The sequence below is a fragment of the Loxodonta africana genome, chromosome 5 (genome assembly GCF_030014295.1).
Source record: "Loxodonta africana isolate mLoxAfr1 chromosome 5, mLoxAfr1.hap2, whole genome shotgun sequence".
Classification (NCBI taxonomy): Eukaryota; Metazoa; Chordata; class Mammalia; order Proboscidea; family Elephantidae; genus Loxodonta; species Loxodonta africana.
The window spans coordinates 160,844,774-160,861,427 of NC_087346.1; the positions used below are offsets into that span (position 1 = coordinate 160,844,774).

Sequence of the window (16,654 nt, forward strand, 5' to 3'; positions counted from 1 at the left end):
AGTGCTGCTCTACTCTGCAGCACATGGAGTGCCGTGAGTCGGAGTTGACTCCACAACAACTAACAACGACAACTTCTTTTTGTTGTTGTACTGTAGATGAAGGTTTACAGAACAAACTAGTTCCTTAGTAAACAATTAATACACATATTGTTTTGTGACATTGGTTAACAACCCCACGACATGTCAACACTCTTCTCGACCTTGGGTTCCCTGTTACCAACTTTCCTGTCCCCTCCTGCCTTCTAGTCCTTGTCCCTGGGCCGGCGTGCCCCCTTTGTCGCATTTTGTTTTATGAGCCTGTCCAATCTTTGGCTGAAGGGTGAACCTCAGGAGTGACGTCAGTACTGAGCTAAAAGGGTGTCCAGGGCCATACTCTCAGGGTTTCTCCAGTCTCTGTCAGACCAGTAAGCCTGGTCTTTTTTGTGTGTGTTAGAATTTTGTTCTACATTTTTCTCCAGCTCTGTCCGGCACCCTCTAGTGTGATCCCTGTCAGAGCGGTCGATGGTGGTAGCCGGGCACCATCTAGTTGTGCTGGACTCAGTCTGGTGGAGGCCGTAGTAGATGTGGTCCCTTAGTCCTTTGAACTGATCTTTCCCTTGTCTTTGGTTTTCTTCATCCTCCCTTGCTCCAGATGCGGTAAGACCAGTGAAATATCCTAGATGGCCACTCACAGGCTCTTAAGACCCCAGACACTACTGACCGAAGCAGAATGTACAACATTTTCTTTATAAACTATGTTAGGCCAGTTGAGTTCGATGTTCCTTGGACCATGGTCCCCACAGTCCTCCGCCCAGGAATTTGGTCCCTCAGGGAGTCTGGATGTGTCTTTGGAGCTTCCGTGACCTCGCCTTGGACAAGCTGTGCTGGCTTTCCCGGTATTAACAACAATGCTAAGAGAGGCGGTGCGTCCCATTGTAGAAGTCTCGTCTTCCTCGCGGGAGATCCGGGTTTAATTCCCAGCCAGTGCACCTCCTGTGCAGCCAGCCCTTCCGTCGGTGGAGGCTTGCCTGCTGCTGTAATGCTGGACAGATTTCCGCAGAGCTTTCAGACCAAGACAGGCCTGGCAACCCACATCCAAAACTCAGCCAAAGAAAGCCCTGTGGGTCACGACGGTCTGATCCGCAGCCTCTCACGGGAATGGCGCAGGACCAGGCAGTGTTTTATTCCGTTGTCTTGGGGTCACCATGAGTTGGGGGCCTACTCTATGACAGCGAAGAACAATTTTAAAAACAACCCACATGGTAGGTAGATTCTGTCATTTCTGCTTCACAGACGGTGAAGATGAGGCTGAGGGAGACCCGCTGCTCACCTCAAATCATCTAGCCAGTGAGGGGCAGCACACAGCTACATACCCAGCTCTTTCTCCGCCACCTTTATTACAACCACGACGCCACCTGCACGGCCGCGACTCAGGAGTGATTTCTCATCCAGAAGGGGTGCAAACAGTTTGTGCTCAACTACTAACCTAAAGGTTGGTGGTTCTAATCCACCCAGCGATGCCACAGAAGAAGGACCTGGCTCTCTGCTTCCACAGATATTAGAGCGAAGAAAACCCTATGCAACGGTTCTACTCTGTAACACGTGGGGTTGCCAGGAGTCCGCCACGGGTTTGGTTTTGTTTTTCTGGTTGAGGAGTCTGACGTACATGTAAGCCATCACAGTGGGCTGTGGGATGGGAGTCCTAGCGGTGGGCCTGAAGCTCCCGTGGTCTCAGGTTGTATCAGGTCTGAGAGGTGAATTTTTAAAAGTGATCGGGAGGCGTTTGAAGCTCTAGAGTTGGTGATCCATGATGAGAGTTTTGTTGGAATTTTCAGCTCTTCAACATATTTTTTCAAAGAGTTTTTTTCTTTCTCCCTCTAAGTTCTCGTTATTGACAAGCCAAGCACCATAATAAAAGGAAAAGGGCGTTGGGTCAAACTTCAGCGCTGTATGAGCCAGCCATGTGACTTTGGCCAAGTCACTTAATTTTTCCCAAGACTGGTTTCTTTGTTTATTCATTTTATTTAACAAGCATGTGTGTCGTGCTCAGTTCGCGTTTGTTCTAAGTGCGTTATAAACACCCATTAATTTGATCCTCACAACAACCTTACGAATTGTCAACTGTTAATATCCCCATTTTGTAGATGAGGAAACTGAGGCACAGAGAGGTTAAGCAACATGCTGAAGGTCACACAGCTACACGTGGCAAGCTGGGATTCAGACTAAGATGGTCGGCTCATGATACTACTCTTTGCTGTCTCTTCATTTATTCATTTGTTCATTCGCTCATTCCACAAATATCTACTGCAGGCTTGCTCCTCACTGGGCCCTGACCTCCGTGCTGGGCTGTAGCTGCCACCGAGCCGGAAGGGAACAGTCACGAGGGTGTTGGGGGCAGATGTGACGATGCTAGGAAAGCCTTTTCACAAGAAGGAGGAACTACTCAAAGCCCAGAAATTATGATTTTTCATTTCATTGTGGTAAAATACATATAATAAAAAGTTTGCCATTTTAACCATTTCTGAGTGTACAGTTAATTACATTCACCATGTTGTGCACAAGAAATTATTTTTGATATTAATACTCCTATCTCCAGGGTATAGAACGCTTACTTTCAACCTTTTGAAGATCAGTTACAAGTTGCACATTTCAAAGAGAAGTGAGTTAAAGGGAAAATTTTCTCGTGTGCTCTTTTTTTTTTTTTTATCGTGGTAAAAAAATACACAGCAAAACATACGCCAACAAGTACAGTTCACTGACATTGACGACACTCTTCAAGGTGTGTGACCTTTCTCGCCGTCCTTTTCCAGATCATTCCACCACCGTTTACGTGAACACAGTGACCCTGAGCAAAACCCCCTCTGCCTCCTCCCTGCTCTGCTAACCGCTACTGATCTTTGGTTTCCGTGTGTTTGCTTATTTCATATAAGTCAGATCGTACAGAGCTCGGCCTTTTGCCGCTGGCTTACTGCGCTCAGCACGATGTGTTTAGGGCCCGCGAGTGTCAGAACGTGGCTTCGCTTAGGCTGAGTGTACCCCACTGTGCGTGTAGACCGCATTTTCTGCATCTGTTCACCTGTAGATGGACGGTCAGGTCGTTTGCAACTTTTGGCTCTTGTGAGAAGTGCTGCAATGAACGTTGGTGTGCAGGCTGTTTTCGGGTGTTTTTTGATTCAAAGAATATTGGAGAATTTGAACTAATCACTTTTCTACTTTAGTCCTATTATTGTTCTGGTTGAATTGGGAAAATAACTAGCATTGAGTTTATTCTTCTGAATTGGCTGACTAACAGGCTTATCAATTACCCGGAGCCCTGGCGGCGCAGTGCTGAAGAGCTCGACTGCCAACTGAAAAGGTCGGCAGTTCAAATCCACCAGCTGCTCCTTGGAAACCCTATGGGGCAGTTCTAGCCTGTCCTATAAGCTCGCTATGAGTCGGAATCGACTCAGCCGCAATGGGTTTGTCAGTTACCCTATAATCTGCTTGATTAAACCTAATTTTCTGTTACTTTTGTTTTGTTTTAAAGATTCTGACCAGTACAAATACGGCAAGAACCGGGTGGAGGCGGACGCCAAGCTGTTACAGACCAAAGAGGAGGAGTTGTTGAAGAGGAAGGAAATCCTCCGAAACAGGCTGGCCCAGCTCCGCAAAGAAAGGAAAGACCTGCGAGCCGCCATCGAAGTGAACGCAGGTGGGAAGGGCGGGTTCAGGCCGGCCAGGCACCCATCGCAGTTCCAGAATCCACATTTTATCCTGCTTTGCTGTAGCTGAGGCTATAAGATGACGCCATCCCATGGAGTGTGTCTGGGGATTTGGGAACATTACTGGGAAGCCCAGGGCACGTGCCAATGGGGTCAAGTAAGGGGACAGCCAGCGGGAGGCCAGGCCTGGCCCGAGACCTGCTGGGGCCAGAGGAGCTGGCCCAGCCTCAGGTGCTGACCATGGCAGTCGGTCTGGAGATGAGCATAGGTCTCAGGAGTTCCTGGTCACCAGGTGGGGTGAAGCAGCAGGTCGCTCAGCAGGAGGGACACCATAGGGGTGGGAGGCCTTCAGAGGTCCAGAGAAGAGGGCCCTGCATGGGTAGAAGCTTTCCGTTTCCAGGAAGAGAACTGGGGAGAGCAAGACAGAGGCTGGGCTCTGGAGGGGCCAGAAGAATAGCCGGGTGGGTGGGGTGCAAGCCCCCAGGGAGGAACTCAGAGTAAAAGCATGGTTATTGGGGAACTGAGCCAGGAGCCAGAATGGTGCCACAGGGCTGGCGCAGTCCTTCCTGCTGGCCAGACCTCGGTGCTGACCTCCTCATGACGGAGCTGGAACTCTTAAATGCATGTTGCCTTGGCTCGAGGTTGTTCTAAAATGACCGCAAGGTGAATCTCTGGGTTTCAGTTGTGCTCACCTGGGAGGGGTGGGAGGAGGGGTAGGGGGAGGAAGGTGTAGGTGCAGAGGGATGGGGGAGGAGGGTGTGGGTGCAGAGGGTGGGAGGAGGGTGTGAGTGCAGAGGGTGGGAAGTGCCAGGTAGGAAACCGGGGTTCCTGAAAGAGTTCACCTGCCAAGGTCTGTGTACAGGACCCCCAGTCAGCAGCCAGCGTCCTTCTGGACTCTGTGCTGATCACGGTGAGAGGCTGCCCTTGGAGCGTAAAGAACGGAGGGGGCGCAGGCTGGGAAATCAGGGACAGCCCCCAGGATGAGGCAGGGGTGACGCTAGCTTGGGGCTGCTGAGGAGGAATCAAACCCAAAGCCGGGGAAAGTGGGACGGAGCCTTCAGTTCATCGAGACAGAAAGGGTATTCCTTCCCTGTGTCTGAGAAGATGCAGAAAGGCTAGAGAAGGCTCCGGCCTCGAAAAGGAGATTCCCAAGGCCGAGGGAGCACCAGGCCACGTGCATGGCAGCTAGCCTGCTCATCTGTCCAGTGGGCACAGCTGTCGCTGTTATAAACTTCAAGTAAAACACTGAAAATAGATGTGCCCTAAGGAGGCGTGCGGCACGTGGACCACAGGGGACGGTGAGACGATTCAGGGATAACTAATATGAAAAAACCAACTCACAGCAAAGCTACAGGACAGAGTAGAACTGCCCCATATGGTGTTCAAGGAGTGGCTGGTGGATTCATACTGCTGACTTCTTGGTTAGCAGCCAAACGCTTAACCACTGCGCCACCAGGAATCCGTTTAAGTAAAAAAAAAAAAAAGAAAACCTGTTCTATTCAGTTGATTCCGACTCATGTGACCCCATGTGACAGAGTAGAACTGCTCCACAGGGCTTTCTTGGCTGTGACCTTTACAGAAGATTGCCAGGCCTTTCTTCCGTGGCACCACTGGTGGATTCCAACTGCCAACCTTTAGGTTAGTAGTTGGGCACAGACCTTAGACGCAGCCCTGGTGGCACAGTGGTTAAGTGCTCAGGCTGCTAACCCAAAGGGCAGCAGATGGAATCCATCAGCTGCTGCTTGGAAACACTATGGGGCAGTTCTGCTCTGTCCCATAAGGTCACTATGACTTAGAATTGACTGGATGGCAACAGGATTGGTTTTAAGGACCTTAGAGGTGTAACTAGTAAGAGGGTAAAACAGATCAAGAATGGTGGACTTTCCTGGTCAGTGCCCCTCTGGGAATCAGGTACTTGAAGGCCATGTTTTCCAAGGGAGCCTTGGAGGCCCAGACTCAGGAGCGTTGTGAGCTTCTGAGAACCAAGGTCCCCCATTTCCTGACCCACATTCTTGCAGCCACAGCAAAGGGAGGGGCTGCAGAGGGGCTTTGTCCATTTCAACAACAGCTGGGTTCGAGTTTTGTAGAAGGGCCCCAGCTCAGGGAAGGTCAGCCTGGATTCACAGGGGTCCCTGTAGGAGACCAGGCGTCTTGGCCTGCGGCTAGATCATCGTGTCTCGGGGTTGCAGGCAGGAAGACGCAGGTGATCCTGGAGGACAAGCTGAAGAAGCTGGAGGAGGACTGCAAGCAGAAGGAGGCGGAGCGCGTCAACCTGGAGCTGGAGCTGACTGAGGTCAAGGAGAGCTTGAAGAAGGCCCTGGCTGGTGGCATCACCCTCGGGCTGGCCATCGAGCCCAAGTCAGGGACCTCCAGTCCACAGGTAAGCTTCCTGCCCACTCACCTGCCCAAGCCACTGTGGCCTCAGCCAGAATGTCCTATGCACCCAGAGAACAGGCCCAGTGACTTTCTAGGGTGGCCTGGTCACTGTCTCTCCATGAACACAGCAAAACGCGTGGTGGGTGGCTTCAGACGCTTCGATCAGGCGCGTCCTCTGTCCTCTGAAATGAGGTTTTCTCCCCTCTTTCGCTGACATTTTTAAAAGGTGGATGAAACCCTGGGTTTGTTTTCTTCTCTTTGTATCATCAGATTTCAATAGGTACAGTTCTTCTATCTCTTTTGAAACAAGCAAACAAAAGAACCCAAACCAGTTGCAGTCTGGGGTCAGCTCTGACTTGCGGCGACCGTGTGCGTGGAGTAGAACTGTGCTCCGTAGTGTCTACAGTGACAGTGACCGTGTGTGTGGAGTAGACCTGTGCTCCGTAGTGTCTACAGTGACAGTGACCGTGTGTGTGGAGTAGAACTGTGCTCCGTAGTGTCTACAGTGACAGTGACCGTGTGTGTGGAGTAGAACTGTGCTCCGTAGTGTCTACAGTGACAGGGACCGTGTGCGTGGATTAGAACTGTGCTCCGTAGTGTCTACAGTGACAGTGACCGTGTGTGTGGAGTAGACCTGTGCTCCGTAGTGTCTACAGTGACAGTGACCGTGTGCGTGGAGTAGACCTGTGCTCCGTAGTGTCTACAGTGACAGTGACCGTGTGTGTGGAGTAGACCTGTGCTCCGTAGTGTCTACAGTGACAGTGACCGTGTGTGTGGAGTAGAACTGTGCTCCGTAGTGTGTGCAGTGACAGTGAGCGTGTGTGTGGAGTAGAACTGTGCTCCGTAGTGTCTACAGTGACAGTGAGCGTGTGTGTGGAGTAGAACTGTGCTCCGTAGTGTCTACAGTGACAGTGACCGTGTGTGTGGAGTAGAACTGTGCTCCGTAGTGTGTGCAGTGACAGTGACCGTGTGTGTGGAGTAGAACTGTGCTCCGTAGTGTGTGCAGTGGCAGTGACCGTGTGTGTGGAGTAGAACTGTGCTCCGTAGTGTGTGCAGTGACAGTGACCGTGTGTGTGGAGTAGAACTGTGCTCCGTAGTCTCTGCAGTGACAGTGACCGTGTGCGTGGAGTAGAACTGTGCTCCGTAGTGTGTGCAGTGACAGTGACCGTGTGCGTGGAGTAGAACTGTGCTCCGTAGTGTGTGCAGTGACAGTGACCGTGTGTGTGGAGTAGAACTGTGCTCCGTAGTGTCTGCAGTGACAGTGACCGTGTGTGTGGAGTAGAACTGTGCTCCGTAGCGTCTACAGTGACAGTGAGCGTGTGTGTGGAGTAGACCTGTGCTCCGTAGCGTCTACAGTGACAGTGAGCGTGTGTGTGGAGTAGAACTGTGCTCCGTAGCGTCTACAGTGACAGTGACCGTGTGTGTGGAGTAGAACTGTGCTCCGTAGCGTCTACAGTGACAGTGACCGTGTGCGTGGAGTAGACCTGTGCTCCGTAGCGTCTACAGTGACAGTGACCGTGTGCGTGGAGTAGAACTGTGCTCCGTAGTGTCTACAGTGACAGTGACCGTGTGCGTGGAGTAGACCTGTGCTCCGTAGTGTCTACAGTGACAGTGACCGTGTGCGTGGAGTAGAACTGTGCTCCGTAGCGTCTACAGTGACAGTGACCGTGTGTGTGGAGTAGAACTGTGCTCCGTAGCGTCTACAGTGACAGTGAGCGTGTGTGTGGAGTAGAACTGTGCTCCGTAGCGTCTACAGTGACAGTGAGCGTGTGTGTGGAGTAGACCTGTGCTCCGTAGCGTCTACAGTGACAGTGACCGTGTGTGTGGAGTAGAACTGTGCTCCGTAGCGTCTACAGTGACAGTGACCGTGTGTGTGGAGTAGAACTGTGCTCCTTAGTGTCTACAGTGACAGTGACCGTGTGTGTGGAGTAGACCTGTGCTCCGTAGTGTCTACAGTGACAGTGACCGTGTGTGTGGAGTAGAACTGTGTTCCGTAGTGTCTACAGTGACAGTGACCGTGTGCGTGGAGTAGACCTGTGCTCCGTAGTGTCTACAGTGACAGTGACCGTGTGTGTGGAGTAGAACTGTGCTCCGTAGTCTCTGCAGTGACAGTGACCGTGTGTGTGGAGTAGAACTGTGCTCCGTAGTGTGTGCAGTGACAGTGACCGTGTGTGTGGAGTAGAACTGTGCTCCGTAGTCTCTGCAGTGACAGTGACCGTGTGTGTGGAGTAGAACCGTGCTCCGTAGTGTCTACAGTGACAGTGACCGTGTGTGTGGAGTAGACCTGTGCTCCGTAGTGTCTACAGTGACAGTGACCGTGTGTGTGGAGTAGAACTGTGCTCCGTAGTGTCTGCAATTACGGCGACCTTTTGGAAGGTCTCTGGGTCGCGAGTGCTAAGGCTGGATGTTCCAGCCCACCCAACGGTGCCACAGAAGAAAAGCCTGGCAATCTGCTTCTGGATGATCACAGCCATTGAAAGCCATCTGAAGCTCATGGAGTCGCCATGCGTCAGAGTTGACATGGCAGCATTGGGTTTTTGGTTGGCCTTTCTCCAGCTGAGTGCTAACTGTTGGCACCACCTAGGCCCTGCAGCTCTTTTGAACCAGGTCCTAATCTGCAGCCAGTTTGCTAGATCGGAAATGTAATTTGATGTAGCAATTTTTAATAAAACATCTTTCATGTGCTGAACGTTCACTGTGCTGGGGACGCTGATGAGTGAAGGCAGACTGTCCTCACCGGTCCAGTACAACGACGGAAATCAGTTTTCAGACACGAACTACCTCCGCAAACCACGCACTGTTCCCTCCCTATCAGACACTGGGAATGATGGTTGTCCTTTTCACGTAATTACTCTACTCGGTCCTGAGGGCCCGCATGTCAGCTGTTATCCGTCCACTTTCCCAGTGAGAAGCTGGGGCCTCATCATGCATCCCTGAGGGCGGGCAGGCCCGGACCACTGCTTCTGCTCAGCTTGGGACTCCTGGACCTACTGGCCTTTCAGATGGTATTGTTTCATATCCTTCTCTCCAAGCCATGGTCCCCCATGAACACTGGGTAGACACCAGCCTTGGTGACCCACTGTCCCCCATGGGCACTGGGTGGACACCAGCCTCAGTGGCCCACTGTACCCCCACGGGCACTGGGTGGACACCAGCCTCGGCGACCCACTGTACCCCCACGGGCACTGGGTGGACACCAGCCTCGGTGGCCCACTGTACCCCCACGGGCACTGGGTGGACACCAGCCTCGGTGGCCCACTGTACCCCCACGGGCACTGGGTGGACACCAGCCTCGGCGACCCACTGTACCCCCGCGGGCACTGGGTGGACTCCAGCCTCGGCGACCCACTGTACCCCCACGGGCACTGGGTGGACACCAGCCTCGGCGGCCCACTGTACCCCCACGGGCACTGGGTGGACACCAGCCTCGGCGGCCCACTGTACCCCCACGGGCACTGGGTGGACACCAGCCTCGGCGACCCACTGTACCCCCACGGGCACTGGGTGGACACCAGCCTCGGCGACCCACTGTACCCTGACGGGCACTGGGTGGACACCAGCCTCGGCGGCCCGCTGTACCCCCACGGGCACTGGGTGGACACCAGCCTCGGCGACCCGCTGTACCCCCACGGGCACTGGGTGGACACCAGCCTCGGTGACCTGCTGTACCCTGACGGGCACTGGGTGGACACCAGCCTCGGCGGCCCACTGTACCCCCACGGGCACTGGGTGGACACCAGCCTCGGTGACCCGCTGTACCCCCACGGGCACTGGGTGGACACCAGCCTCGGCGGCCCACTGTACCCCCACGGGCACTGGGTGGACACCAGCCTCGGCGGCCCACTGTACCCCCACGGGCACTGGGTGGACACCAGCCTCGGTGACCTGCTGTACCCCCACGGGCACTGGGTGGACACCAGCCTCGGTGACCTGCTGTACCCTGACGGGCACTGGGTGGACACCAGCCTCGGCGGCCCACTGTACCCCCACGGGCACTGGGTGGACACCAGCCTCGGTGACCTGCTGTACCCCCACGGGCACTGGGTGGACACCAGCCTCGGCGACCCGCTGTACCCTGACGGGCACTGGGTGGACACCAGCCTCGGCGGCCCACTGTACCCCCACGGGCACTGGGTGGACACCAGCCTCGGTGACCTGCTGTACCCCCACGGGCACTGGGTGGACACCAGCCTCGGCGACCCACTGTACCCCCACGGGCACTGGGTGGACACCAGCCTCGGTGACCCGCTGTACCCCCACGGGCACTGGGTGGACACCAGCCTCGGCGACCCGCTGTACCCTGACGGGCACTGGGTGGACACCAGCCTCGGCGGCCCACTGTACCCCCACGGGCACTGGGTGGACACCAGCCTCGGTGACCTGCTGTACCCCCACGGGCACTGGGTGGACACCAGCCTCGGCGGCCCACTGTACCCCCACGGGCACTGGGTGGACACCAGCCTCGGTGACCTGCTGTACCCCCACGGGCACTGGGTGGACACCAGCCTCGGCGACCCGCTGTACCCTGACGGGCACTGGGTGGACACCAGCCTCGGCGGCCCACTGTACCCCCACGGGCACTGGGTGGACACCAGCCTCGGTGACCTGCTGTACCCCCACGGGCACTGGGTGGACACCAGCCTCGGCGACCCACTGTACCCCCACGGGCACTGGGTGGACACCAGCCTCGGTGACCCGCTGTACCCCCACGGGCACTGGGTGGACACCAGCCTCGGCGACCCGCTGTACCCTGACGGGCACTGGGTGGACACCAGCCTCGGCGGCCCACTGTACCCCCACGGGCACTGGGTGGACACCAGCCTCGGTGACCTGCTGTACCCCCACGGGCACTGGGTGGACACCAGCCTCGGCGGCCCACTGTACCCCCACGGGCACTGGGTGGATTTGTGAAGACAGTTGTGACACTGGCCACTGGTGCAGCTGACACTGGTCACCACCTGACCACTGCTGACCTGCCCATGTTCCCCCGGACCGCTGGCCCCCATCCCCTGGGAGACAATTTCCAACCTCTCCCTCCTCCCCACACGGCAGCCCTCATCCACCTCGGTGACCCCCCTCACCTCTCCCTGTACCTGAGAGACCTCATTCAAGCAGCAGGGTCAGAGCCCTGTTTCCCGTCACCCAAACCGCACGACTACCGGTGCCGAAACTTCTTTCAGCCACAGTAAAATAGTGTTTGGGAGAGCTGGCTCCAGAATCAAATGATTAACTTCCCTGAGTCTTCATTTTTCTATCTGTAAAATGGAGATAATACAGCTGCCGTTGCAGAGGGTCGTAGATGTGAAAGCCGTTGGCACAGAGCCAGTGTTGGCTCATTCATTCCTGTGTTCACTCAGTCGCATGTTCATTCATTCATTCAGCATGTGTGTATACACCTAACACGTATACAGCTATACACACATACACAGATGCACAGATATATTCACAGACATAAGCCACAAAACCAAATCGGTTGCTGCTGAGTCAGCTCCGACTTGTGGCAGCCCCATGTGTGTCGGAGTAGAACTGTGCTCCACAGGGTTTTCAGTGGCTGATTTTGTGGAAATAAGCAGCCAGACCTTTCTTCTGAGGTGCCTCTAGATGGATTTGAATCACCAGCCTTTCAGTTACAGCCAAGCGTTTAACTGTTTGTGCCACCCAAGGACTCCATAGATGATACAGATATATTGTTGTTGTTGTTAGGTGCCATTAAGTCAGTTCCGACTCATAGTGACCCTGTGGACAACAGAACAAAACACTGCCCAGTCCTGTGCCATCCTCGCAATCATTGTTATGCTTGAGCCCATCGTTGCAGCCACTGTGTCAATCCATCTCATCGAGGGTCTTCCTCTTTTTCGCTGATCCTCTGTTTGACCAAGTGTAACGTTCTTCTCCAAGGACTGGTCCCTCATGATAACATGTCCAAAGTGTGTCTCCATCCTTGCTTCTAAGGAGCATTCTGGTTGTACTTCTTGAAGACACATTGTTCATTCTTCTGGCAGTCCATTGTGTATTCAATATTCTTCACCAACGCCATAATTCAACTCTTCTTCGGTCTTCCTTATTCATTGTCCAACTTTCACATGCATATGAGGCGACTGAAAATATCATGGCTTGGGTCAGGCGCACCTTAGTCATCAAAGTGACATCTTTTTAACACCTCAAAAAGGTCTTTTGCAGCAGATTTACCCAGTGCAACACGTCATTTGATTTCTTGACAGCTGCTTCCTTGGGCATTGATTGTGGATCCAAGTAAAATGAAATTCTTGACAATTCAATATTTTCTCCGTGTATCATGATGTTGCTCTTTGGTCCAGTTGTGAGGATTTTTGTTTTCTTTATGTTGGAGTGCAATCCGTACTGAAGGCTGTGGTCTTTGATCTTCATCAGTAAGTGCTTCAAGTCCTCTTCCCTTTCAGTAAGCAAGGTTGTGTCACCTGCATATCTGCATATTGGAGCATTCCTCTAATCCCGATGCCCCGTTCTTCTTCATATAGTCCATCTTTTCAGATTATTTGCTGAGCATACAGACTGAATAGGTATGGTGAAATGACACAACCCTGACGCACACTTTTCTTGACTTTAAACCACACAATATCCCCTTGTTCTGTCCAAACGACTGCCTCTTGATCTAGATACAGGTTCCTCATGAGCACAGTTAAGTGTTCTGGAATTCCCATCCTCCACAATGTCGTCCATGATTTGCTATGATCCACACAGTCGAATGCCTTTGCACAGTCGGTAAAGCACAGGTGAACCTCCTTCTGGTGTTCTCTGCTTTCAGCCAGGACCCATCATTCGACATACCGTTCTGAATCTGGCGTGAATTCCTGACAGTTCCCTGTCAATGCACAGTTGCAATCTTTCTTGAATTATCTCAGCATAATTTTACTTACATGTGATATTAACAATATTGTTTGATATTTCTGCATTCTGCTGCGTCACTTTCTTTGGTAAAGGCACGTCTATGGATCTTTTTCAGTCGGTTGGTCAGGTAGCTGTCTTCCAAATTTCTTGGCATAGACGAGTGAGCACTTCCAGCACTGCGTCCGTTTGTTGAAACTCCTCAGTTGGTGTCATGGATTGAATTATGTCCCCCCAAAATGTGTGCATCAGTTTGGCTGGGCCATGATTCCCAGTACTGTGTGGTTGTCCTCCATTTCGTGATTGTAATTTTATGTTAAAGAGGATTAGGATGGGACTGTAACACGTTTACTAAGGTCACATCCCTGATCCAATGTGAAGGGAGTTTCCCTGGGGTGTGGCCTGCGCCAACATTTATCTTACAAGAGATAAAAGGAAAAGGAACCAAACAGAGAGTTAGGGACCTCAAACCACCAAGAAAAAAGCACTGGAGCAGAGCGTGTCCTTTGGACCCGGGGTTCCTGTCCAGAGAAGCTGCTAGTCCAGGGAAAGGTTGACAAGAAGGACCTTCCTCCAGAGCCAACTGAGAGAGAAAGCCTTCCCCTGGAGCTGACGCCCTGAATTTGTACTTCTAGCGTACTAGATGTGAGAAAGTAAACTTGTCCTCATTAAAGCCATCCACTCGTGTTTCTGCTACAGCAGCACTAGATGACTGCGACGACTGGTACTCTGTCAGTCCTGGAGTCTTGCTTTTCACCAGTGCCTTCACTACAATTTGGACTTCCTTGGGTGCCATCAGTTCTTGGTCATATTCTACCTTCTGGAATGGTTGAGGGTCAACCAAATCTTTTTGATACAGTGACTCCGTATTCCTTCCATCATCTTTGGATGCTTCCTGCATTATTCAATATTTTGTCCATAGAATTCTTTAGTATTGCAACTTGAGGCTTGAATTTCTCCTTCAGTTTTTTCAGCTTGAGAAATGCCGAGTGTGTTCTTCCCTTTTGGTTTTCTACCTCCAGCTCTTTGCGCATTTCGTTGTAATACCTTACTTTGTCTTCTCAAGCCACCCTTTGAAATCTCCTGTTTATCTCTTTTACTTTACCATTTCTTCTTTTGCTTTAGCTACTCCACGTTCAAGAGCAAGTTTCAGAGTCTCTTCTGACATGCAGTTAGGTCTTTTCTTTATCTCCTGTCTTTTTAATGATCTCTTGCTTTCTTCATGTATGATGTCCTTGATGTCATTCCACAACTCGTCTGGTCTCTGGTCATCAGTGTTCAACGCATCAAATCTATTCTTGAGATGGTCTTTAAATTCAGGTGGGAGGTACTCAAGGTTGTACTTTGGCTCTTGTGGACTTGCTCTGATTTTCTTCAGCTTCAACTTGAAATTGCATATGAGCAATTGATGGTCTGTTCTTCATTTGACCCCGGCCTTGTTCTGACTGATGACGTTGAGTTTTTCCATTGTTTCTTCCCACAAATGTAGTCGATTCGATTCCTATGTATTCCATCCGGCGAGATACATGTGTAGAGTTGCCAATTACATTGTTGAAAAAAGGTATTTGCAATGATTAAGTCTTCGGCTTTGCAAAATTCTATCATGCAGTTTCCAGCGTCATTTCTATCACCAAGGTCATATTTTCCATTAGTGATCCTTCTTCTTTGTTTCCAACTTCTGCAGTCCAAATGCCAGTAATTATCAGTGCATCTTGATTACATGTTTGATCAATTTCAGACTGCAGAAGTTGGTAAAAATCTTCAATTTCTTCATCTTTGGCCTTAGCGGTTGGAGCATAAATTTGAACAACAGCCATGTTAACTGGCCTTCCTTGTAGGCATGTGGATATTATCCTGTCGCTGACAGCGTTGTACTTCAGGACAGATCTTGAAACATTCTTTTTGACAGTGAATGTGATCTGTTCCTCTTCAGTTTGGCATGGCTGTAGATAATAGAAATACAAATGATGATGTAAATGTATGTAAAGATGATACAGGTATAGACGGTGATATAGATTAATGACTGTTATTGTTACTCTGTTCCTTTGCTGGCCACTCCTCCACCCCTCCCTCCCATCTGCACTGCCTTTTAAAAACATTTCCAAGTAAACAAGAACATAGGTAAAATCTGGCAGCTTGGGGGTCGGTCAATAAGCAGAGCCCCCACCCTGGGAATGCTCACCTACCCATTTTAATGAAGAGTGACATGCTGTTCTCCAAAAGTGACCTTGGGGCCCATATTTTGCCATGACACTCAGGCAGTGGTAACAGGGAGAGTATGTTTATGGGACACCCCCATTTGGAGGCACGGAACATGGCTGGGCCTTTTTCTTGGAGGGCAGCTGCATTCACACCTTCAAGAGCTGGGAGGAGACAAAGGGTCGTTCTAAGCCTTCCAGAATGTGTCTCCTTGGACGTGTGTAGACCAGGCTGTGTGCCGTCTGTCCTGGGAGCACCCACAGTGTAACTGGGTCCCATGAGCTGATGCTCCGAGCTTTTGAGGATCACGTCACTGGGGGTTCTGCTGCCTGGTGTCACTAGGACAGCTGACTGGGAAAAGCTCTTTGAGAAGGAGAGAGCCCTGCACTGGTGCACAGGTGAGAGACTGTGTGATGTGGCCGGAAGAGCCTGCTCTGACATGCAGATGTGGACTGTTAACACTTCTTGGCTGTGCCCAGCAAGATATTTCGTCCCCTGGGCCTCAGTGTTCCTGTCTGTAAAATGGGTGTGTTAGAGGGGTTCTGCGGGTAGGCACCAACTAGGCGCTAGTTCTTGATGTTGTTGATTTTGATGCTGTTGTTGTTTTTCTCGTTGTTGTTGTTACCTGCTTCCAAAATCCATTTCTTCTTTCAAACGGACCCCTTTCCTCCTGGAAGCACTGCCTCACACAGGCTTGTTCTCTCGGCAGTCCCCTGTGCCCCGGCACCGGGCATTGGAGAGCTCACCCATCTCCAGCTGCGACACAAGCGACGCGGAGGGCTGCGTGCCCGTGAACAGCGCCACTGTGCTGAGGAAGAGCCCGGCTGCCACGGGCAGCTCGCCCTGCCGGGGGCACGTGCTGCAGAAGGCCAAGGTGAGCCCGAGCCTGCACCTGTGTGCTCCGACACCCACGTCCACGTCCCGTCCCCCACGTCCACATCCCCTAACCCCCACCTCCATACCCCCCAACCCTGACATCCACTCCCCTGACTCCCACATCCACACCCCCGACCCCCACCTCCATACTCCATGTCCGCATCCCTCGACCCCCACGTCCACACCCCTCGGCCCCCACCTCCACACCCCCCAACCCCCACATCCACTCCCCTGACTCCCGCATCCACACCCCCGACCCCCACCTCCACACCCCCGACCCCCACCTCCACACCCCATGTCCACATCCCTCGACCCCCACGTCCACACCCCCCAACCCCCACGTCCATACCCCCCGACCCCCATGTCCACGTCCCCCGACCCCCCTCCACATCCCCCAACCCACATATCCACACCCCCGACCCCCACCTCCACACCCCCGACCCCCACCTCCACGCCCCCGACCTCCATGTCCACGTCCCCCAACCCCCACATCCACACCCCCTGACCCCCACGTCCACACCCCCCGACCCCCACGTCCATACTCCCCGACCCCCATGTCCATGCCCCTGACCCCCACGTCCACATCCCCCTGGTCCCCACGTCCATGTCCTCCGACCCCCACATCCACATCCCTCAAACATTCATGTCTGTGTGACCCA

The 16,654-nt window shown here is 52.7% G+C and overlaps 1 protein-coding gene across 5 annotated transcripts in view; it reads left to right on the forward strand.

Annotated features, from left to right (window-relative positions):
* Window positions 1-16,654, forward strand: part of AFAP1 (actin filament associated protein 1) — a 201,577-nt gene that overhangs the window by 174,811 nt on the left and 10,112 nt on the right. For 4 of the 5 annotated variants that reach the window (XM_064286205.1, XM_064286201.1, XM_064286202.1 and 1 more), the window contains 3 exons: window positions 3,506-3,670; window positions 5,870-6,060; window positions 15,829-15,993. In XM_064286205.1, the coding sequence (XP_064142275.1) occupies window positions 3,506-3,670; window positions 5,870-6,060; window positions 15,829-15,993 (521 nt within the window). The remainder of the gene's footprint in view (window positions 1-3,505; window positions 3,671-5,869; window positions 6,061-15,828; window positions 15,994-16,654) is intronic. The other variant, XM_064286204.1, reaches the window with a different exon arrangement.